Source organism: Rhinoraja longicauda, chromosome 23, assembly GCF_053455715.1.
Source record: "Rhinoraja longicauda isolate Sanriku21f chromosome 23, sRhiLon1.1, whole genome shotgun sequence".
NCBI lineage: Eukaryota > Metazoa > Chordata > Chondrichthyes > Rajiformes > Arhynchobatidae > Rhinoraja > Rhinoraja longicauda.
Window position 1 is genome coordinate 29,683,696 of NC_135975.1, and position 24,204 is coordinate 29,707,899.

Below are 24,204 nucleotides of genomic sequence, written 5' to 3' on the forward strand. Positions count from 1 at the left end.
AAGTCACATACATTGTTCTTGGAGGCAAATTGAACCAAAGTTACCTAAAATCCACAGTAAATGTTCTATGAGATACGACCTTCCAACTCATTTTGTCTAGTTGCGGACAGCTTCTAGACTATTTCCAGCCATCCATTGTCCAGCTACAGAGTCATACAGTGTGGAAACTGGACCTTCGGCACATGCTGACAAGATACCCCATCTAAGCTAGCCCCTTTTGCCCTGTTTAAGTAACATTGGTTCAAAATGATAGATTACCAGATTTAACACCAATTTTAACAACCGCAAAATCTCTGTCTTTGTAACATTATAAATGTTATCACAGCATTCCCCAGCAGTTTAAATGTGATACCTCTGTCACCCTACAGGGTGGGATCCTGCCTCCGACCTTGCCTATTAAAGTTGCCTCTCCTTTGGTTGATTTTGTACCAGCGTGCTTAAAGCCCTCCGCAATGGGAGATGGGAATGCAGAGGGCTACAGAAAAATATTTTTGCCAGGCTAAGCAAAAGTCAGGAAAACACATCCCTTTCCATTCTGTAGCTCCACTACTTTCTGTGCTAAATAAGTATCTATCTCCCTGGTTTAATGAAGTGATGGTTATGCAATACTCAGGCAGAATTACTGCCAAAGCTGGAAATCTGAAACAACAGAAAACACTGGAAAAACTCTTAAGTTGGGCAGCATCTATGGAGAGAAACATAACCAATGAAAGTTATTGTCTTAAACTCTTAATTTTATTTCTCTTGCGCAGGTGTTTCCTAACTTGCTGAATCTTTTCTGCATTTTATTTCTATTTATTTGTTACCTTCCCATCCTGGTGTTGCATTCCACGTTCTCACTAACCGCTGCTTAACATAATTAAACACAAACCTTTTTTGGGGGATTTTCTTGCACCAGTTGTGAGAACTTTTTTTTTTTTTGTCCCAGGTTCATTGTTGCTGCTACACGCTATCTTCCCTGCAGTGCTTCTAATATTGTCTGTTACCTCAACGAAGGATTCCCTTCCATTGTCGTTGAAAGAATCATTAATGTTGTCCCTTTCATTTCCTGCACTTCTGCCTTCAACCATCCTCCACCGCCTTCCAGGAGTGCAAAAGGCTTCCCTTTGTTCTCATCCAACTTGTAGCCTTCACATTCAGTACTAAGAGCATAAAGACTAAAATAGTACAGCACAGGAACAGGCTCTTCGGCCCACGATGTCCATGCCGAGCATAATGTGCTGCGTGGCTGTGTTCTGCAGCTGCGGCTCACCGGCAGTCTCTCTGTTTTTGTTGTTGTTTTTTTGTCATTGTCGTTGTTAAATGTACGTTTTGTTTTATTTTTAACTCTGTGTATGTGGGGGGGTGGTGGGGGGGGTTGGGGGAAACCTTTTTTCAAATCTCCTCCTCAACGGAGATGCGACCTTTACCGTGTCGTATCTCCGTTCGCGCTACGGCCTAACATCGTGGAGTCGGCGGCCTCCAGCTGGGATCGACCTTGAAGACTCCGGTCGCAGGGCCTGGACTTACCATCTCGGAGGCTTCGGCCGTGGGCCCTGCAGACCGCAACATCGGGAGCTCGCAGGTCCCTGGCTGGCGACCGGTTTTTGGGAGCTCCAGCCGTAGCAGCTTCGACCGCCCCGAAGCGCGAGGTACGATCGACCCGCTCGCAGGCCCTTCATCACCCTGCGTGGCCCGGCCGCAGCACTTTCCATCGCCCGGTGGGGGCTCAGGACGTTCATCGGCCTGCTCGGCTCGGCCCTGGGACTTTCCATCGCCCAGTGGGAGCTCAGGACTTTCATCGGCCTGCTCGGCTCGGCCCTGGGACTTTCCATCGCCCGGTGGGGGCTCAGGACTTTCATCGGCCTGCTCGGCTCGGCCCTGGGACTTTCCATCGCCCGGTGGGGGCTTCAAAAAGTTGGCACCACGGGAGAAGAATGAGGAGGAGATAAGACTTTGCCTTCCATCACAGTGAGGGTGTGCCTAGAGCAATCACTGTGATGGCTGTTTTGTGTAAAAAATTATATCTGTGTGTCTTGTGCTTTTTAATGTCTACTGCCGGACCCTGACGTGAGAGGACGCTGGCGTTGTGTATTCGCCGCTTTTCCGTCAGGATAGTTTGTCTGTTTGTTTCTATGTTAATTGTTTTTGTAAAGCGCTTTGAGCATGCGATAAGGCGCTATATAAAATAAATGGATTATTATTATTATTATTATTAATGTGGCTAAACTAATCTCACCGCACATGATCCATATACCATCATTCCCTACATTTGCATGTGCCTACATCAAAGTCGCTTAAACACCACTATCATCTCTGCTTCCACCACAGCCCCTGGCAGCGTGATCCAGGCACCCACCACTCTTTGTGTAGAAAAAGTTCTGCCCCATACATATCCTATAAACATTGCCCCTCTCACCTTAAAGCTATGCCCTCCAATCTTTAACATTTCCGCCAAGGAGAAAGGTTCTGAACTTCTACCTTTATCTATTCCTCTCATAATTTTATTTACTTCTACACTTTCATATACTAGAATCGGGTCTCCCCTCAGCCTCCGACGCTCCAGAGAAAACAATCCAAGATTGTCCAAACTCCCCAGTGGATAATCTCTGTCGCCTCCTTGAGATTCTGCCACCAAATGCATCATCCACTCACCTTCGGCATATAAAGATACATATTCCAGAAATGTTCCAGATCCCTGGTGATGCATTTCTAATTAAAATGGAGTGTGCTGAGAATACTTAGCAGGGCAGGCAATATCTCAAGAGAGAAGTCGAAACGGTTCTGGCAAAAGACACTGAATTGAAAAATTAATGATATTTTTGTATCATGTTTTAATTCGATAGTGCTTCAATTCCTGTAATCCTAACTTTGAAAAGAATGATGGTGTTTTCTCCATGTTTATCTTCATTGCTTTTTATTGTGTTCTGTTGTTATTCACCATAGCCCGCGCACATATTATCTCTGATTGTTTTGTAGGACAGCACTGGTATGAAACTTTGGAAGAAACGTTGGTTCGTACTTGCCGATCTCTGCCTGTTCTATTATAGAGGTAAGACATGACGGAAAATGATGATACAGGCCATTTTATTTAATGCAGTAACCTATTTTCGTGGAAAAACATTTTATAAAAGAAACACATTTAGAAAAAGAGTTTTATTCATAATGTGATATGTCTTCAGTTTTGCAGATGTTTGTAGCAATTAACTTACTCAGGGAATTTGTGCACAAAAAAGATTTTTCATCAGTATAACACCTCTCTCAGAAGTTCGAAGCAATTCCCTCCCCTCCCTCTCCATCTCAAGTTTTTTTTCTGGGTGGAACATGAGTAATTTGTTGTATTGTGGGTTGTTAATATGATAAGTTGGTGCTGTTAAGATGTTTGGGCAGATTGAGTGATTGAGTACTTTCCCAAGAACAGATTTTCACTAAGAATGCAAATTGTTTGATTTCTAAAAATTCTGAACCAAAGATGACTTTAGTGTTGTTCCTGTCTCTACAGATGCACTCATCATGCACTACAATTAAACCATTTTTAATAGTTTAGTTCAGAGACACAAGCGCAGAAACAGGCCCTGTGGCCCACCAAGTCCACGCCGAGTATTGATTCACACTAATTCCATGCAATCCCACCATCCATACTATATACTCGGGGGCAATTACAGAAGCCAATTAACTTACAAACCTGCACATCTTTGGACTGTGGGAGAAAACTGGAGCACCCGGACAAAATGCACATGGTCAACAGAGAAAGCATGCAAACTCCGCACAGACAGCAACTGTAGTCAGGATCGATCCCGGGTCTCTGGTGCAGTTCTGCCGCTGTGCCACCCAAATAGTGATAAAATGATCACCAATTATAAGGCCATAATAATTTTAGCATTGAAAATGAAGACTTCTTACTAAGATACTGCGATTGCAGCCCTGGCTTCCTTCTCCAGTTTTATTGATAATTAGTTATCACATTGTGTATAAAATCATGAGAGGACTAGATCGGGTAGATGCTCAGAGTAGGTGAATCGAGGACCAGAGGACATAGGTTTAAGGTGAAGGGTAAAAGATTTAATCGGAATCTGAAGGGTAACCTTTTCATACAAAGAGTGGTGGGTATATGGAACAAGCTGCCAGAGGAGGTTGTTGAGGCTGGGGCTATCTCAATGTTTAAGAAACAGTTGGGCAGGTATATGGCAGGACAGGTTTGGAGGGATATGGACTAAGTGAGACTAATGTAGCTGGGCGGTGTGGACAAGTTGGGCTGATGGGCCTGTTTCCACACTGTATCACTCTATGACTCTGTTATTTATCTATCATTTATTGACCATTTGATTGATTTATCACTTGTGGAACGTTGTCAAACTGTCAGATTTATTCACATTAATTGAAAGTACCAGATTGGTTTTGAAGTACAGTACGATCTTGCAAAGACGTCAAAGCATTACAAAAAATCCCAGTACTTTTCAGTTAAATTGCTCATTCACAACTCATTTGGAATGTTTTCCTTCATAACAAGGGGAGTTGAGTATCGGAGCAAAGAGGTCCTTCTGCAGTTGTACAGGGCCCGAGTGAGACCACACCTGGAGTATTGTGAGCAGTTTTGGTTTCCAAACTTAAGGAAGGACATTCTTGCTATTGAAGGAGTGCAGTGTAGGTTCATGAGGTTAATTCCCGGATGGCGGGACTGTCGTACGTTGAAAGACTTGAGCGACTGGGCTTGTGTACTCTGGAATTTAGAAGGATGAGAGGGGATCTTATTGAAACATATAAGATCATCAAGAGATTGGACACACTAGAGGCAGGAAACATGTTCCCGATGTTGGGGGAGTCCCGATCCAGGGGCCACAGTTTAAGAATAAGGGGTAGGCCATTTAGAATGGAGATGAGGAAAAACTTTTTCAGTCAGAGAGTTGTAAATCTGTGGAATTCTCTGTCTCAGAAGGCAGTGGAGGCCAATTCACTGGATGCATTCAAGAGAGAGTTAGATAGAGCTCTTAATGATAGTGGAGTCAGGGGATATGGGGAGAAGGCAGGAACGGGGTACTGACTGTGCATGATCAGCCATGATCAGGGTGAATGGCGGTGCTGGCTCGAAGGGCCGAATGGCCTACTCCTGCACCTATTGTCTATTGTCAATTTAAAGGAGTGGATTTCTGAAATTAACTAATCAATGAACAGTGGGCATGCAGATAACTTGTATGGTGAGAGTGAGGCCAGCAATGATTTTAATTTTAGCTTTTCCTAATACCGGAAGAGTAGTAATTGCATGGTTAAGCTACTACAAGTATAAAATAAAAGCAAAAAACAGAGAAAGCTACTTGAGCCGTTGAGATACTCCAGCACTTTTACTCCAGCATCCGCAGGTTCTTGTGTCTATAAAATAAAAGATTAGCATAAAAGGCTGTAGATATTCAGGGCGGCACGGTGGCCCAGTGGTAGAGTTGCTGCCTTACAGCGCCAGCGACTTGGGTTCGATCCTGACAACAGAGTTTATATGTTCTCCGTGTGACCGCATGCTCTGGTTTCCTCCTGCACTCCAAAGATGTACAGGTTTGTAGGTTAAATTGGCTTCTGTAAATTGTCCCTAGTTCTGCCACTGCCACCCAAATAGTGATAAAATGATCATCAATAATAAGGCCATAATTGTTTTAGCATTGAAAATGAGGACTTCTTACTGCGATACTGCTATTGCAGCCCTTGGCTTTCTTCTCCAGTTTTATATATAACTAGACCAAGTGGACCCGTTGGGCCCATTCCGCGTAGAGGGGGAACAGGGGAGAGGGTGTCACTGAGTGAGCCTCTCCTGTATTGCTGTAGCACCCTTAACCCCCCCCACCCAATCCCCCTGATCCCCCCCTCCTACCCCCACTGACCTACTCCATCCCCTCTACCCACCCCCACTTGCCCCTCCCCGCCCACACCTCCACTCACCCAGCCCTTCCTCCACCCCCATTCCACCCTCCCCTCCCGTCACACCCACTCGCCCCCACCTCCCTCCCCTCCCCCCACCCCACTCTCCCTGCCCGCACCACACTCTCCCCCCCACCCCCACTTTCCCCAACCCCTACACTTCCCTCCTCCTCACCCCCACTCTCCCCCTCCCCCCCACTCTCTCCTCCCCCCATTATCTCCTCCCCCCCACTCTCTCCTCCCCCCCACTCTTCCCCCCCCCACTCTCTCCTCCCCCCCACTCTCTCCTCCCCCCACTCTCTCCTCCCCACATCCTCCCCCTCCCCCCCACTCTCTCACTCCTCCCCCACTCTCACTCTCCTCCCCCACTCTCACTCTCCCCCACCTCCGTTTCCCCCCACCCCCTTCCCCCCCACCCCCACTCCTCCCCACCCACTCTCCCCACTTCCCCACCCCCACTCTCCCCTGCCCCCCTCCCCTCCCCACCCCCACTCTCTCTTCCCCCAACCCCCCTCCCCTCCCCCCCACCCCCTCTGTCCCCCTTCACCCCACCCCTCCTCCCCCCACCCCTCCTCCCCCCACCCCCACTCTCCCGGGACCCCCTCCCCTCCCACCACCACTCTCCCCCCACCCCCTTCACTCTCCCCCATCCCCGCTCTCCACCCACTCTCCTCCCCCCCAACCCCGCTCTCCACCCACTCTCCTCCCCCCCCAACCCCACTCTCTCCTCACCCCACCCCCTCCTCGTCCACTCTCTCCTCCGTCCACCCTCACTCCCCTCCTACCCCCACCCTCCCCTCCACCCACTCGGCCCCCACGCCACTCACCTCCTTGGACCCGATGGCGGCGAAAGCCACTTACCCAGCGTGTAGGGAGGAGGAGGGAGCGCCTGCATCTGTGGCCCAGCCCGAGCTGCCCGCTGGTGCTTGTGTATGGTGACGGTGTGGGGCGGTGGGCCCGGGCGGCAGTGGGGACTCGAGGACGCCGTGGGTTGAAGGGACGGAAGGCAAGGATGAGTGCACCATCACCCCCTTTCCCCCACTCTCTCCTCCCCCACCCCCCCCATATATAGATTAGTTATGTGTAAGATGGTGCTAGTGTATAGGGATCGTTGGTCAGCATGGACTCGGTGGGCCGAATAGTCTGTTTCCGCACTGTATCTCTAAACTAAACTAAACATATTAAATATGTTAGACGTAGAACTTCATAGAATTACAACAATAAAAAGAGGTTGATTGTGTCCCTCGCGGTGTTATGGAAGAATTATCAACCTCCCCGTCCTTTCTCAGTGCAATGGAATTTGTTCCTTTTCAATGGTCAATTCAATTCCTTTTTTAAAATCTGCTTGCAGGGTGCACATTCCAAGGTCACATTAAAGTTCACATGCAGTTTCATACAGTGAATGTTTTATTCTGGATATTTTAACGGTTGCGCTAAATTAGGAGATCGTACGGGTAAATTAAAACATCAATTATTCAAAATGTTTAAATACATCTTCAATGTGACTTTGATTAAGCCAGTGCTTCTTAAACTGGTGAATGGTTCACCCAAGGGTGAATGGAATTATTTTGGCATGAATGAAACTAGAGGGGTGAATGAAGGGTGAATGAGTTATAATATATATATAATTATATACAAGGGAGAATAAGACAAAAATTACCAAAAAAAAACATAAGAAAATTTAGGCGAGGGTGAATGAAATTTTGTGATAAAGACTCAAGGGTGAATGTCAGTGAAATAGTTTAAGAAGCACTGGATTAGGCTGATTCAAAAGAATATATTCTCTTGGTAAACCTCTATAACATCCTCTTTTGAGAAAGTAAGAAATAAAGATAGGTATTTAATTTTGTTTGCGATTTGCACGTTAAAGTTTACACGAGGAACAGAAAGATAATAATAATAATAATAATGCATTACATTTATATAGCGCTTTTCAAACACTCAAAGACGCTTTACAGGGATTACTAGAACATAGAGAAGAAAATAAATAGATAAATAAGTAAACGAACAGAAAAAGGAGACAGAAGGTGAGGTGACGGTCAGTGGTTGAAGGCAGTGCTGAACAGGTGAGACTTCAGTGATGTTTTGAATGTGGTGAGTGAGGAGGAGTCTCTGACGGTTTGGGGTAGTGAGTTCCAGAGGGTGGGAGCAGCGATGGAGAAAGCCCTGTCAGTACCAAACATTAAAGTGTTTTTCATTGCTTCAGGGAGAAGTAAGCAGAAGGGGGGGGAGGAATGTGATGTAGTGGATAGAGTTTGGGGGGGAGTGGGGGAAAAGAAACAGGGTGATAGGGAACTGAGGGGTAAGGTAAGGGTATTTGTGACTGGGCCAGGATGGAGAGGAAGCGAGAGAAAGGGTAGAGGGCGGGTTACTTGAATTGGAGAATCCCATTTCGTGCTGTAGTTGCTACCCCGATGGAAATGAGGTGCTCGAGCTTGCATTGGCTTCACCCTGGCAGTGAAGGAGGCTGAGGGCAGATAGGTCGATGTGGGAATCGGACGGGAAATTAAAATGGCAAGTAACTGGGAGATCTGGGAAAATCCCCCCTCCCACCACCCCCCTTATCCATTTATGTTGACTATTTGACTTCGACTCTTTCAGTCCAGATGAACGATCACGACCCAAAACGTCGACTGTCTATTTCCCTCCAAAGGCGTTGCCTGACCCGCTGCGTTCCTCCAGCAGCTCTCCTTTTTTTGCTGCAGTTTGCAGCATTGCAGTATTTTGTGCCTGTATTATGACTTAATTGGTAAACTGAGGCTGAGCATCCAGAATCCTTTATTGAAATCCCTGTATGGTTTTGATTACTTCCTCCCTAGTTTGAGTCTGAAATGTGGTCATGGGTTTTCAAATGTAGCCTCCTTTGCAAGCTGAATTCAAAGTCAACCTTAATAAACCACCAATGTGCGCTCATATGTATGCCCTGCATGCCTTGACCATGATTGCGAGTTGTTATAGAGATTTCCATTGCTCAAGATTAATGTTTTCTAAACAGGTCTAGCAATTGATCAAATTACATTATTGATATACTGGTGTCATGACAACAATTTCATATACCACAGCAGACTATAATTAATTCTAAGATATTATTTAAATCAAAGTTTGTGTGGCCATCAAATATATTTAGCTCACATTTAGCTCTGCTTTATGTTTTAGTGTTTTTGTATTTTGGCGCTGAGTTGGAGGGAAAAGTTGCTATATGGGATGATTCGATTGATTTGTCACAAGAGCTTTTGATTTGCGATGGATTATGTTTCTGTTGGTATTCATCAACTACGCTTTCAGGTCATTCATTTAATGGATATCAACAAAGAATAGCTGGAAAAGTTGATTTTTATATGTATTGTATGTTAGAAACTCCTGATGTCAGCATTTAGTTTAGAGTTTGGTTTAGAGATACCGCAAGGAAAAAGGCCTTTCGGCCTGCCGATTCCACGCCAACCATTGATCACCCGTTCACACCCGTTCACGTAGTCACAGGGAGACCTTGCAAACTCTACACAGACAGCACCTGAGGTCAGGATCGAACCCCGGACTTTGGCACAGGAGGCAACAGCTCGACCTACTGTGCAACTGTGCCGAGTATCTTTGCTTACCAAGTATCTTTGTTTATTAAAGCCAAATTTAGATTGCCATATATTCCTTCTAATGAATATCACATCTCTCCTTGAAAAATCCCAAGTTACATTGGTGACAAAATCTCACAGGTGTATTTTATCCTTAGCTGAAGATGAACAGATAAGATGAACTGACTTGATTTTGCAATTTCAGGCAAAGCTCAGTTTTGACAAACAGTTTCACACTTCTTGCTTCTCAGCTCTGGTTTTACGTGCATGCGGAGGTGGCCAAGCTGCTAAACTGTTGCATTCCTCGATGTTTTCACACCAGAAGCATTTGCTTGGGAATGGCATTTGTCTTTCAAAGTGTAACATTAAGGAAGGGAAATGACTGTAACAGGTTTTATTTGGACAGATGTTTTTCATGTCAGCGAGCTAATTTGTGACAAACAGCTCCTCATACCTGCATTTTATGATAATGCTTGATCCTTGATTCTGCATTGATAAGCTTGTTTGCAGGTCCAAATTGTCAGCTATAAATTATAAATGCACATTGCTATGGACATTCACTTACTTGAAGCAATTGCCAGTGCTCCACTCAACGCCTTCAATTAAATCCAGATTATTTCGTCATTGTGGTCCGGATTCTGATCAGAACCCAAGTTAAAAGAGTCTGTGTATGGAAATATATTTTCCTGCACATTGAAATAATCTTAAGCTTGAAAATAATAGTTCAATAGTGCTTTATTTGTCACATATGCAACTGCACAGTGAAATTCATTTTGCATGTATTACACATGCGGGTGCTGCTATTTTTGGCGCCATTATTCAAAATCCGCAGTCCAGTCGGGCCGCGCGCTTGATGTTCTGGAACAGTTTCCGTGAACTGACGTCCCTCTCCTCGCCCAGTCATCTTTGTGTCCTGGGGCACAGCCTACAGCCGGCCATTAAGGTGCTGGAGGCATTACTCCAGTTCACCCTCGTACCGACTGGCCCACGCTCCTCACATCCGACGTTTCCAGCTCCCTCCCGATTACGCCGTCTGACGAGCCTTCAGGCGGGCCAAGTCATATTTACACAAACAGCCTTATTTATTAGCTTGCGTGTGATCTCGCAAACTTGTACAAAAATTATACTTAGCAAATAGATTTATAAATTATTTTTGGAAATTGCATCGTTTTGTGTAGGCTGTTCATTGAAAATATATATTAACATTAGGAATTAGATCTTTTTTTTAGGGTTCATTTTTGGAACCAAGACAATTTATTGCCCACCCCCTAAATGCCCTTCAGAAAGTGATGGTAAGCTGCCTTTGTGAACCACTGTAATCCTTCTCGTGAAGGTGCTCCCACAGTGGTATTGGTTTATTACTGTCACAGGTATCGAGGTACAGTGAAAAGCTTTCATTTACGTGCTATGCAATTATGTCAGATCGTACTGTACGAGAGTACAATCAAGTCATACTCAAGTACAGCAAATAATGCAAAGAAAAATATACCAATGTGCAGAATGTGGTGTGACAGTATTGTTGCATTAAAGTTCCAGAGAAATAAGTCCAATGTCTGGAATGAGATAGGGTAGTAGAACTAGACTCCATACTAGCTTATGGGAGGACTGTTCCGTATTCTTATTGCAGAAAGGAAGAAGCGCTGTTCTTCAATCTGTTGGTACGTGCTTTCAAGCTTTTGTATTTTCTACTGAAATATTATTGTCGGAACCCCATCATAGTATTGTGAGCAATTTTGGACACCATTTCCGAGGAAGGATGTACTGGCTCTGGAGAGGGTCCAGGGGAGGTTTACAAGAATGATCCCTGGAATGAGTGTGTTAACGTATGTTTGACGGCACTGGTCCTGTACTTGCTGGAGTTTAGAAGGATGAGGGGGGACCTCATTAACACTTGCCGAACAGTGAAAGACTTGCATAGAGTGGATGTGCAGAGGATGTTTCCTATAGTGGGAGATTCTAGGACTAGAGGTCATAGGCTCAGAATTAAAGGACATTCCTTTAAGAAGATGAGGAGGAATTTCTTCAGTCAGAGGGTGGTGAATATGTAGAATTCTTTGCCACAGAAGGCTGTGGAGGCCAAGTCAATGGATATTTTTAAGGCAGAGATAGATAGATTCCTGATTAGTACGGGCGTCAGGGGTTATAGGGAGAAGGCAGGAGAATGGGTTTAGGAGGGAGAGATAGATCAGCCATGATTGAATGGCGGAGTAGCCAAATTGGCCAAATGGCTTAATTCTGGTCCTATCACTTCTGATCACACTATTTGCCTTCATAATTGTTTACTCTATCTGCAGATTAGCTCTTTTTTTACGTGTGCACGAGGACACTTGGTCCATCTTGAGCAAGAACAGCTTTCAATAGAGCCATGCAGCAGAAACTGGCCCTTCAGCCCAACTTGCCTACGCCGACCAAGATGCCTAATAACCAATATTCCCACTTGCCTGTGTTTGGCCCACATCCCTCTAAACCTTTCCTATCCATGTACCTATTCCAATGTAATTTAAATGTTGTTATAATACCTTCCTCAACCACCTCCTCTGGCAGCTCGTTCCATGTGCCCAACATCCTCTGTGTGGAAAGAGTTGCCCCTTGGGTTCCAATTAAATCTTTCCCCTCTCACCTTCAACCTCTGTCCTCTGGTTCTTGATTCCCCTAGTCTGGGTAAAAGACACTCTACATTCACCCTCTATTCCCCTCATGATCCTCTACACATATAACCACCCTTAACCATTCAACAAATACTCTGCTTTTGTTTTTGTGTTTCTGCTTTTGGCAAAGCAGAAGATCTAACGTTTCTTCACATGATGTTCTTTCTATCATGTGATCTATCATTCACTGAACCTATCCATATCGTTCTGAAACTTGGCTGTATCCATAAATGAGTGACGAAAAGTCTTTGTAAATCTTTCTGTTTCCTTCTCACTTTGCTAATGATTGTGAATACATAGATAGGGTAATAGTTACCTGGATTGCATTTGTCCTATTTATTGTTATCAGGGCTTGCATATGGTTTTTTTTGTGGTTTTTAGAGATATAGTGTGGAAACAGGCCCTTCGGCCCACCGAGTCCATGCCGAGCAGCGATCCCCACGTACTAACACTATCCTACACACTAGGGACATATTACAATTATATGAAGCCTATTTGCCTACAAACCTGTGCATCTTTGGAGTGTGGGAGGAAACCAGAGATCCTGGGGAAAACCCACGCTTGTTATATTCAAATCCAATGTATTGCTGAATGTTGGGGATTCTGCCTGATTTTATGATCATGTGGCATTTGAGTGGTTTGTTCTTTCAAGAGAAATGTTGGAGAATTAACAACACAGTGGAACTGAATCATGTTTTGTCTAGACCAGGTTCTAAACTGGGAATTTGCTTTCCACAAAGAGGACCTCAATGAAGCAGCTGATTTCCTGGAACTTAAATTAATTGAATTTATCTCCTTCAGCTGACTTAAACTGTGTCGCTCTGTTGGAACAGAAAATGTTGAAAATGGATGCTGCCTGATCTGCTGAATGGTTCCAGATATTTTTGTTTATATTTAACATTTGCAGCATCAGCAATTTCTTATTTTTTTATTTCACTTTTTTTTTAGTCCAGGCATCCAGTAATTCAATACTCGGCTATTGCCTGTCCCATGAGAGGTCCTTTACATATGTCAATCCTCTCTTCACTGATGTGTGTTGTGGCCAATTTATTTATCGCATCCTTGTGCTCGAGTATCTGAGCCAAACTCCCCACTGTCACTTTAATTTCCTGCAACTCTTCCCTACCCTGAACTCTTCTCCAACTTTTTGTTCATCTACCTTCCTTTTTATTCTTCGTTTGTAAAAAAAAAAATTGGCCACCTGGGTACACTGCCCTGGAATTGTCTGCCTAAATTTCTCCTCCTTTCCACCCCACACCATTTCCCAATTTCTGTCCAGCTTAATGAATCTACCTGAAATGGAGGTTTCCAGAGTTTCTTAATTATGTCTTTGAGAAGGATGTTTGGATGTTGTTTGTAATACTACATGAGTGCAAAAGGAGTTAATTTTGCTTCTTTTCTGGCAGATGAAAAGGAAGAAGGCATTCTAGGAAGCATTCTTCTCCCTAGTTTTAAGATAGCCCCAGTTATGCCAGAAGATCGTATAAATAGAAAATATGCATTTAAGGTCAGTGTTTTCATTCCATTCATGGTCTCTTGTGCATTGAACTGTTTTAGAAAAGTTAAATCGGTATAGCTGGGTTGAATAAACCATGAGAAAGTATTTTCGGAAGAAGGACTATTTGCAGCTCAGAAATGGTTCCTAAAATCTTTTTGTTGCTTTTAAATGTTCAAGAGTGAGTTTTGGGCAGATTTACAATCCAGCTTGAAATTATGACATGTTTGAAAATGAAGAGATGGAGTGATATTTAAACATGTGCCAGTGTTAATGCATTGCACTAATTAACATGTGTGGATTAATTATGAATCCAAATCTGGGTTTTTTTGTGTAATTTAAAATCCACACATCTCTAACAGCTCAGATGGTCACTGAACCTCTGAGTCCCAGGTCAGCCAAGGTGCATCATCTGATCCATCTGTACAGAAAAATAAGTCTGGCATCGTCTCCTTTTGAATTTCATTATGGTTTTTGACCTTGTCAAATTTTCAAATGTTGTAGTTTTAGTCGCAGCATGAAATGGCTTTTTATATTCCTGTCATTTTCCTGTCCTATGATATTCCTGCGTGAACATGAATAACCTGTTGTAATGCCCAAGAGCATTATTGTTATTGTCAATAGGATAAATAGTCAATAATGTATCTTTGTTTACTTTCATCTTACAATTGGATTTTGAGCAACTGCTGGTCTCTGGATGTTTCATGACCATTGGAAATTCGCTTGAAACGGCCAAGTAAGTGCGTTTTACATTTGTTACAAATACAACCCAGATTCAGTCGCTGGCTCACATTGGCAAAGTGATTGGCTCTGTGGTCTCATTAGAGTAAAATGTTTGTAGAGCAATATGCTTCTTTAAAGGAAAAGCAACTTCCCAGGCAGTTAAGTGTCGCACCTTGGCTCATTCCTAATTCATAAGCAGACCACAGATAATGAAAGGCCTGGTTAGAGTGGATGCGGAGAGGATGTTTCCAGTAGTGGGAGAGTCTAGGACCGGAGGGCAGAGCCTCATAATAAAAGGACGTACCTTTACAATGGAATCAAGGGAGGGATTTCTTCAGCCAGAGGGTCATGAATATGTGGAATTCATTGTCACAGACAACATTGGAGGCCAAGTTATTTGAGTATTTTAATAGCGGAAATTGATTAGTTAGGAAGTCAAACGTCATGAGGGCAAAGACAGGAGAATGGAGTTGAGAGGGATAAACAGATCAGCCATGATCAAATGGCGGAACAGACTCAATGGGGTGAATGGCCTAATTCTGTTCCCAGGCCTTATGAATTTATGAAAATGCAGTATCTGTACATAGTCTAATATGTCCTGTCTTCACAAGAAGACACTTTTATGCTTGCTTTGAACAGGAATAATGAGCCTTTTTGCCTTTTTACTTTTATAATTCAGATTGGAAATTGCAGAAGCTTCTCATCATCTAGGCCCATAGTGACTGCCAGAATATATGTCCTTATTCAGATTGAATTAAAAGGTCAAATTTACATGTTGAAATGCATACCAGAATAGAAAACGAGATGTATGATCTTCAAATTAATGAAACAAGGATTGAGCAAGTCTTGAAGAATGAAAAATATCTGTAGACCAGTGACTGACGTTAATGGATCCCCAGAGGAATTGTTTATGCCTTCCACAACACAGCTTATACAATTTCTCTGGATGCAATAAAATATGAACAGAAGACTATATCCATGAATATATCCCAAACCAATCAACTTTGAAGAGATGTTTGAAAAATTTAAGCGTGAATTACTTGTCCAGCCAGTGTTCATACCTCATCCTGGTGCATCTTCTCACTGGCCTTACGACAAAGTAGTCATGGAAAAAGGAAGCAGAACCACTGAATTCACACTGACCATCACTTACACCAATCCCAATCTTATTCTCCCTATATTCCCAATAAATTCCCCGTGATCCTAGCTCCCATTTACTAAGGGGAGTTTACACTGGCCACAACTTTTGAAGTGTAGGAGAAAACTGGTGTACCCATTGAAACACCAGTCCAGACGAAGTCTCATCAATGTTAACTGTCCATTTCCCTCAGAAACGACAGATGCTGCCTGACCTGCTGAGTTCCTCCAGCAGAATAGTTTATGTTCCAGACTCCAGCTTTTTGCCATTTGTAGAATTCTAGATTCTTATGGGATTGCTATGGCATTCCACTAGAAATCCATGCAGTCACAGGGTAAGTGTGCAAACTCCACACAGATAGCAATGGGAATTGAACTGGATTGATAGAACTTCTGGGCCTAGGAATTATGCTACCCCCTAACAGGTGACATGCTTCTTGAAAATACCCCCCAACCAAGAGATCACCCAATCAACTTTGAAGAGACATCCGACAGTAAAACCCCAAATCCACATCTTCTTCGTAGTTTGATTGTGCCAAGCAAGCAGATTTTCCAGACTATTAGTACTCTGGACCCTGGCTTTGGTTGCAAACTAACCAACATTCCTGAGCCTGGTATTCTCGATTCCCATCCCAACTGCACGTCCAGCCCACAGTCCGGACCCTAGATGCACGGTTTTGCCCAGGCCTCCAGCTCCGGCATTGAATCTCACTTGCACTCTGGGCCCCTAGCTCATATTACATCCATCAGGATTTCCAACTAACCTGACACCGTGTAACAGGAGTTTTACTGCAGATAGACAAAGTAGAGATTTGTCAGCAACCACTGACTGTAAGCCAAATATCAAGACCTTGGTCAGAAGGCAATCAAAAGTAAGCGACGGAAACAAGATCAGGCTGTGGAATGACTGGAGAATGGGAAAGAAGCTTGGTGAACTGGCTTTGATACAAAAAGAGATATCATCATCAGTTGGGGGATTAAAAACAGGATTGCGAGGTTGGTTGTTCATGGGTGAGCTTTGGGCAGAGATTGGTTGGAGGGGCCTCTGCAAATCAAGAAAGTAGGAGAGATCCGTCAGCTAAACAGTTGGTGGGAGAGTTGGCTAGGAGTCTTAAGGTCATGAGTGATAGTAGATTTAGGACATTTGGCCCATCAAGTCTAGTCCATTCAATCATGGCTGATCTATCTCTATTCTCTGCTTAAAAATATCTACTGACTTGGCCTCCACAGCTTTCTGTGGCAAAGAATTCCACAGATTCACCACCCTCCAAAAGAAATTTCTCCTCATCTCTTTCTGAAAAGAACATCCTTTAATTCTGAGGCTATGACCTCTAGTTCTAGACTCTCCCACGAGTGGAAACATCCTCTCCACATCCATTCTATCCAATCCTTTCACCATTCTGTATGTTTCAATGAGGTCCCCCACATTCCTCTAAACTCCAGCGAGTACAGGCCCAGTGCCGCGAGTACAGGCCCAGTAACTCATCATAGGTTAACCTACTCATTCCTGGGATCATTCTTGTAAACCTCCTCTGGACCCTCTCCAGAGTCAGCATATCCTTCCTCAGATATGTTGCCCAAAATTGTTCACAATATTCCAAATGTGGCCTTCCCCGGCACCTTATGGAGCCTCAGCATTACATCCCTATTTTTGTATACAAGCCCTCTTGAAATAAATGCTAGCATTGAGTTTGCTTACTTTACTACCGATTCGACTTGCAGATTAACCTTTTGTGAATCCTGCGCCGGCACTCCCAAGTCCCTTTGCACCTCCGATTTCTGGATTCTCTCCCCATTTAGAAAATAGTCTACATCTTTATTCCTACGACCAAAATGCATAATTCCACACATGGCTACACTATATTCCATCTGCCATTTCTTTGCCCAATCTCCCAACCTGTCCAAGTCCTTCTGCAGAATCCCTGCTTTCTCTACACCACCTGCCCTTCCACCTATTTTCGTATAATTTGCAAACTTGGCCACAAAACCTTCAATCCCCTTGTCCAAATCATCGATATACAAAGTGAAGAGGAGCGGCTCCAGCACCTACTCCTGTGGAACTCCGCCAGTCAAACAGAAAAAGTCCCCTCCATTGCCATTCTTCCATCCTGCCAACCTGCTATCCATGCTAGTATCTGCCCTTTGATACCTAGGGCTCTCATCTTCCTTGGAAACCTCATGTTTGGCACCTTATCAAAGGCTTCAACAAGGAACTGGGCCATCAGACCATGGCTGATCAGTGTCAGGATAGACGTCAGCGGTTCGGAAGCGGGGTGATGTTGGAAGGCTGTTGATCCCTGGGCAACTTGATCTTATTTACTCTGTAGTTCTCAAAAGGATTTGAAGTAGGTGCCCAAGTGGGAATCACATCCAGTTCCTGTTAAGATTTTTGCACTGGTGCTGTTTCAACCAAAGATACCAGAGGAACAAGATAGACCACTCGACCCGAAAAACCGTAGTATGTCACGGCGCCATTTTGGTAGTCAGAAACTTGCAGAAACATTTTAAAAGAAAAATAACAAAAATCTGTGAATTGATAGATGAGATATATTCTGCATTTTTATGGTATCATCACGAATACTGTTCCCACTAAAACACTGATTACACTGCGAGACGCATAACGAACGGCGGGTTTTGCCTACTAAAATGGTGGACGTTACGCTCCTTTGCGTACTACACTTCAGTATAGGCGATTTCAACGGAGTGGTTCATCTTGCTCCTCTAGTATCCTTGGTTTCAGCGCACGAATACATTGGATTTGTTTTTTTTAACCATGTGAAATGAATTTTGTGATATCTGACCATTAAGTTTCTTTTATTTTCTTTTGCAGGAATCGCACAATTTAATAACCACTATCATTTTGACCAGGCTGCTCATCCAAATATGCGGACCTATTATTTCTACACGGAAACGGCCAAGGAGATGGAATCCTGGATGAAGGCCATGAATGAAGCTGCACTTGTCCAGTCTGATGCAGTGAAGAGGTACATTGCTGCGTGTGCCTTACCCTCACGGCACCAGCATCATCCTACAGCGTCTTAGATGGGAACCTTAGAATCACCTATTCACCTATTTTGTTATGAATACTATGTGCCATTAGATTTTTTAAAACCTTCAAATCAGATTAAACAATATTGGGTGAATTAAGACTTTAAAGATTAGAAATTGAATCTTTCAAAACTTTGAGATAAGATCAGCAAAACAGAAAAGGAAGAGGAGCAGCCCTCATGTTAAAGAATATTAAAGAAAGGATAAAGGCAACACAGAAAAAAAAAATTGGCTCAGGAATTTGGGAAGTAGAATCCGTTTGGATGAAGTTAAGAAATAGCACGGGTGTGTTGGTGGGGCTCCCTAAAAGTAATCTAGGACATGGTATAGATTAGAAAATTAGAGATGCATGTAACAAGAATAACAAAATAATGATGAAAGACTTCAATCTAACATGTAGATTGGGGGAAAAGCAAATTAATAGCTTTAGAGTGGAGGACAAGTTCACGCAGCGACAAGAGGTGATTGTTCAAATGAGTATGTTTGGGAATCTCATTTTGACTGTATGAATACAGATACCATGTTTCAATTATATAGAAACCGAGTAAAACTGATCGAAAATATTGCGCACCCTCGATTTTTGAAAGAGGGAGATCAATAAAGGTTCACCTAAAGGATAAAAAGATGCAAAGTGCTGGAGTAACTCAGCGGGTGAAACAACATCTCTAGAGAATGTAGATAGGTGATGTTTTGGATGGGGATCTTTCCCGAAACATCACCCATCCTTGTTCTCCAGAGGTGCTGCCTGACCCACTGTTACTGCAGCACTTTGTATCTTTTTTTGGTAAACCATCATCTGCAGTTCCTTGTGCCTTGACTTAATGGATTCCTGGGATGAAGAAATTGAGCTAATTGGACCGATACTTTTGAGAGTTTAGAAGAATGAGAGCTGATCTAATTGGAATGTGCAGATTTCTTATGAGGCTTCGCAAGGAAGAAGAAAAAGTTTCCCCAGCTGGGACATCAGGAACCAAGTGTCACAGTCCAAAATGAGAGGTGGTGATGTGCAGAACCTTCTTCACCCAGAAACTAGTGCATCTTTGGCATTGTCCGCCCAAAGGTAGTTCGCTCTTTCAATATTTTTAAGACTGATAAAAGGGATGGTCAGATATTAAAATATTTAGGGATTAGTGAACAGAACGCAGAACAGTACAGCTCAAAAAACGGCCCTTCGTTTGTTCTTGCCTCCTTCTCCACATCCCGTTGATCTCTGAAACCAAAGTAATTTATTTTAAACCATCCTGTACAAATGAACAGACTGACACTCAAATTTTGGAGCAGGGAATCTCTGGAATATTACCCTTTCATGTTATGATACTTCAAATAATCTTGAGCTGTTATAATAACGTTGCAACTCATTCTGTATGGTTGCATCCACTTGTAATCAGTGCGCCATTTCCAGTTTAAGTGTGTGTGTGGTGTGTATATGTATATTCATGAGTGGCACATTCTGATTCTCCACTCATCTTGAGTTGCCTCTTGAGAGCAGGACACAAATAATTAAGGCAGCTAAATTATTGATCGGAGCAGTTATTCTTTGCAAGAGCAACCTTCAAGGCCAAGGATGTGAGGTTAATTCAATTAAGACAAAGAGTGGGGATAAATGGGTCTCTTTCAGAATGGCAGGCAGTGACTAGTGGGGTACCGCAAGGCTCGGTGCTGGGACCGCAGCTATTTACAATATACATTAATGACTTGGATGAAGGGATTAAAAGTACCATTAGCAAATTTGCAGATGACACAACGCTGGGTGGCAGTGTGAACTGTGAGGAAGATGCTATGAGGTTGCAGGGTGACTTGGACAGGCTGTGTGAGTGGGCGGATGCATGGCAGATGCAGTTTAATGTGGATAAGTGTGAGGTTATCCGCTTTGGTGGTAAGCATAGGAAGGCAGATTATTATCTGAATGGTGTCAAGTTAGGAAAAGGGGACGTACAACGAGATCTGGGTGTCCTAGTGCATCAGTCACTGAAAGGAAGCATGCAGGTACAGCAGGCAGTGAAGAAAGCCAATGGAATGTTGGCCTTCATAACAAGAGTAGTTGAGTATAGGAGCAAAGAGGTCCTTCTACAGTTGTACAGGGCCCTAGTGAGACCGCACCTGGAGTATTGTGTGCAGTTTTGGTCTCCAAATTTGAGGAAGGATATTCTTGCTATTGAGGGCGTGCAGCGTACGTTTACTAGGTTAATTCCCGGAATGGAGGGACTGTCATATGTTGAAAGACTGGAGGGGCTAGGCTTGTATACACTGGAATTTAGAAGGATGAGAGGGGATCTTATTGAAACATATAAGATTATTAAGGGGTTGGACACGTTAGAGGCAGGAAACATGTTCCCAATGTTGGGGGAGTCCAGAGCCAGGGGCCACAGTTTAAGAATAAGGGGTAGGCCATTTAGAACGGAGATGAAGAAAAACTTTTTCAGTCAGAGAGTTGTAAATCTGTGGAATTGTCTGCCTCAGAAGGCAGTGGAGGCCAGTTCTCTGAATGCTTTCAAGAGAGAGCTAGATAGAGGTCTTAAGGATAGCGGAGTCAGGGGGTATGGGGAGAAGGCAGGAACGGGGTACTGATTGAGAATGATCAGCCATGATCACATTGAATGGTGGTGCTGGCTCGAAGGGCCGAATGGCCTACTCCTGCACCTATTGTCTATTGACATGTTTATTTAATTAACTTCGGTCATTTACAACACATGTTATAACTATCCTGATGAATGTGGTTGAAAGGTTCATTTAATGTTGCAAAATGTGTATTAGTTAACCTCTCGGGCTTTGTTGCTGTCTGCAGAGCCCCAGTTTTCGAGAGCATTAATTATTAGCTTTTTTTAAATGTGGCTTCTTGAGGCAGGAAGAGGTGAAGAATTTGTTCTAGACACAGAAGCCCAAAGGATTTCACATTGTTAGAGTAAAATTTAATTGGTTTTAGCAAGCACTGAGTCTGAGTATAACACTTCAACAATAAGTGTTGAATTATTGCCTTGTGGGCGTTATTTTGCTGAATTCTGTACACGAGTATGAAATTTAACTAATTGTGTTTTGTAGTTATTGTGAACTCAGGCAAACTGAAATTTGCAGATATATTTGCAGAAATTCCAGTCAAACTTTGCAATGGATTATAATTCAAGATTAATTACTTTTTAGTGTTGTAAAAAATTGCGTCTTCAACGTCGCTGTTAATGAATGATTTTCTCTGCGGCGCTTGCAACTCGAAAACTGTTGGGCTGCAGAAGATGCAGACTAGAGATGCTGCAGGTACTACTGGTTGATGTCAATGATAACCACACTTTTACTCTCTCCCTCTAACACCCACAGGACAGAAAAAGTTGCAATCGAAATTGTACCACGTCAGGAGACTAACCATGTTGCAAAACACAAAATATTAGTCAAGCCTGAACTTCAGAACAACCAGCAAAATATAGACCCTCACTTGGGACTTAAATCAATAGACAATCCAAACTTCACTTGTGCGGACAAATATGGTTTTGAGACAGAAGGACAGGACCAGCACAAGCCCTTGACCAAGATCAATAGCATAAAATTGCATCCTGCAAAATCGAAAACCGAAACTGATGGATCAAATACCACCACTGTTCAATCTCAGCAGTATAATCCTTTGCAAGTTAATAGTTCCAATGAGCAGAGTCCGATTGGGCCCATCTGTGTCCCTGAAGAAAACGTGACCAGTGGAAGAGAGAGACTGATTAGCCAAAACGACACTGGAAGGGGAATCCAAAGGACTAATTCAATGCTGCAGTTGGAACAGTGGGTGAGAACGCAGAAAGGCAGGGACCAAGAGGAAGAAGTCAGAAGGTATGGATGATTGTTTTTTTTTTTAAAAGCTTGATTCTATAACTTCAAATAATTTAATAAAATAATCCAAATGAACATTTTTGTTTGAAGTATCTTTGGTAAAAGAATTATAACCTCTGCACCCTGACAGACTTCCAGAAACCCAGCAGTCAGAAGGGATGTGCTACAACTTTTTTCCTTCCATAACAGCAGAATGAAAAGTGTTTTTGTAAATTTATTTGCATTAATGAAGACTGGAATTGTTCTAATTTCATCATGTAATCATCTATTATTCACCATGCTTATTTCTAATTCTTAATTAAGCAGGGAGCAGAATGTGATAATTTCAATTCATAGCTTTTTTGTTAACCAGCATCTGCAGTTCCTTGTCTCTATAATTTCAAATCTGTCTGAAGCAGTCTGAACCCAAAATGGCATCTTTCCACTCCATCCACTGATGCTGCCTGAGTTCCTCCTGCACTTGGTGCTGCAATGCAGTACGATGTTCTGAGCTGATCCCCTGGATTTTACTTACGTTATGCCAATTTACAGCAGGTGCTTTACTTTCCACCAAGTGGAAAAAGATAGGAGATTCTTGGTGCATAATTTTTTAACAGCTGCTGAAATCATGGTCATCCTAATGGAGCGGACAAAGTGCTAGAGGAACTAATCTGTGGATCGAGTGGAAAGATGACATTCAAACGATGGGTTCAAACGAAATGTGTGCCCATTCCTTCTCTCAAGAGATGCTGCCTGTCCCGCTGAGTTACTCCAGCTTTTTGTGGCGATTCTAATGGATTTGACTTGCTACTTTTAACTTTGGGAAGCAACCCTTAAACATTCAAATTTTTTCTGAAGGGTATTTTTGCTCATTTTATCTGCTGTGTTCAGGAGTAAACGTAGAGAGCATTTTTTTTTCAATTTCATGCACCAGAGTTTTCTTTTAAATAATTAATCATATCCTCAGAGAGAGTCATAGAGTCAAACAGCATGAAACAGGCCCTTTGGCCCAACCTGCCCATGCCGCCCAACGTGCCTCATTCCTAGTCTAGTACTACATGCCTACACTAGTCCCACCTCTGCGTTTGCCCCATACCCCTCTAACCTATCCTAGCTTTGTAAATTTGTCAGCACCCTTATGTAGCGAGTATTTACATACCTTGGATATGCAAGCAAAGAATTTCACTGTGATTTGTCACGTGTGACAATAAAATATTCATCCATACAAGTCTAAATGTTTCTTAAACGTTGTAATAATACCTGGCTCAACTACCTCCTCCAGCAGCTTGTTCCATGCACCTACCACTCTTTGTGTAAAAAATAATTGCCCCAGAGGTTCCTATTAAATCTTTCCTCTTCACCGTCAACCTTTGTCCTCTGGTTCTCGATTCCCCTACTCTGGGTGAAAAACTGTGTATTTCCCTATCCATTCTTCTCCTGATCTTGTACACCTCTATAAGATCACCACTCATCCTCTTGCGCTTAAGTCCTAGCTCGGTCAACTTCTCCCTGGCTACATCCTCGCAAATCTTTTCTGCACCCCTTCCAGCATAGCAACATTTTTTCCCCTAGCAGGGTGACCAAAACAGATCACAATACTCCAAATGCGGCCTCACAAATGTCTTATACAACTATAACATGACCTCCCAACTTCTATACTCAATAATCTGACTGATGAAGGCCATCAGCTAACTGTATTCTGGACCATGTTGACCTTCATACAGAAGCGCAAAGTGTTGGTAGATTCTATCTGTAGAGGGAATGGACAGGCGACGCTTTGTGATGGGACCATTGTTCAGACTGGTGCTGGCTAACCTGCTGAGTTCCTCCAACACTGTTCAAGATTCCAGCATCTGCAGTTTCTTGTGTCTTCATTTGTTTCATACTTTTTGATTGGGAATTAAATATTGTAATGTGG

General features: G+C 43.2%; 1 protein-coding gene across 19 annotated transcripts in view; it reads left to right on the forward strand.

Annotated features, from left to right (window-relative positions):
* plekha5 (pleckstrin homology domain containing, family A member 5) overlaps positions 1-24,204 on the forward strand; it is a 243,235-nt gene that overhangs the window by 155,558 nt on the left and 63,473 nt on the right. For 17 of the 19 annotated variants that reach the window (XR_013548799.1, XM_078419948.1, XM_078419955.1 and 14 more), the window contains 4 exons: positions 2,959-3,031; positions 13,504-13,604; positions 18,321-18,436; positions 21,810-22,307. Coding sequence is in view for 17 of the 19 variants with exons in the window: in XM_078419948.1 (XP_078276074.1) it covers positions 2,959-3,031; positions 13,504-13,604; positions 18,321-18,436; positions 21,810-22,307 (788 nt within the window). In the remaining 2 variants the exon portion in view is untranslated. Of the gene's footprint in view, positions 1-2,958; positions 3,032-13,503; positions 13,605-13,633; positions 14,329-18,320; positions 18,437-21,809; positions 22,308-24,204 lie in introns of those variants that run through there. The other 2 variants (XM_078419965.1, XR_013548800.1) reach the window with 2 other exon arrangements.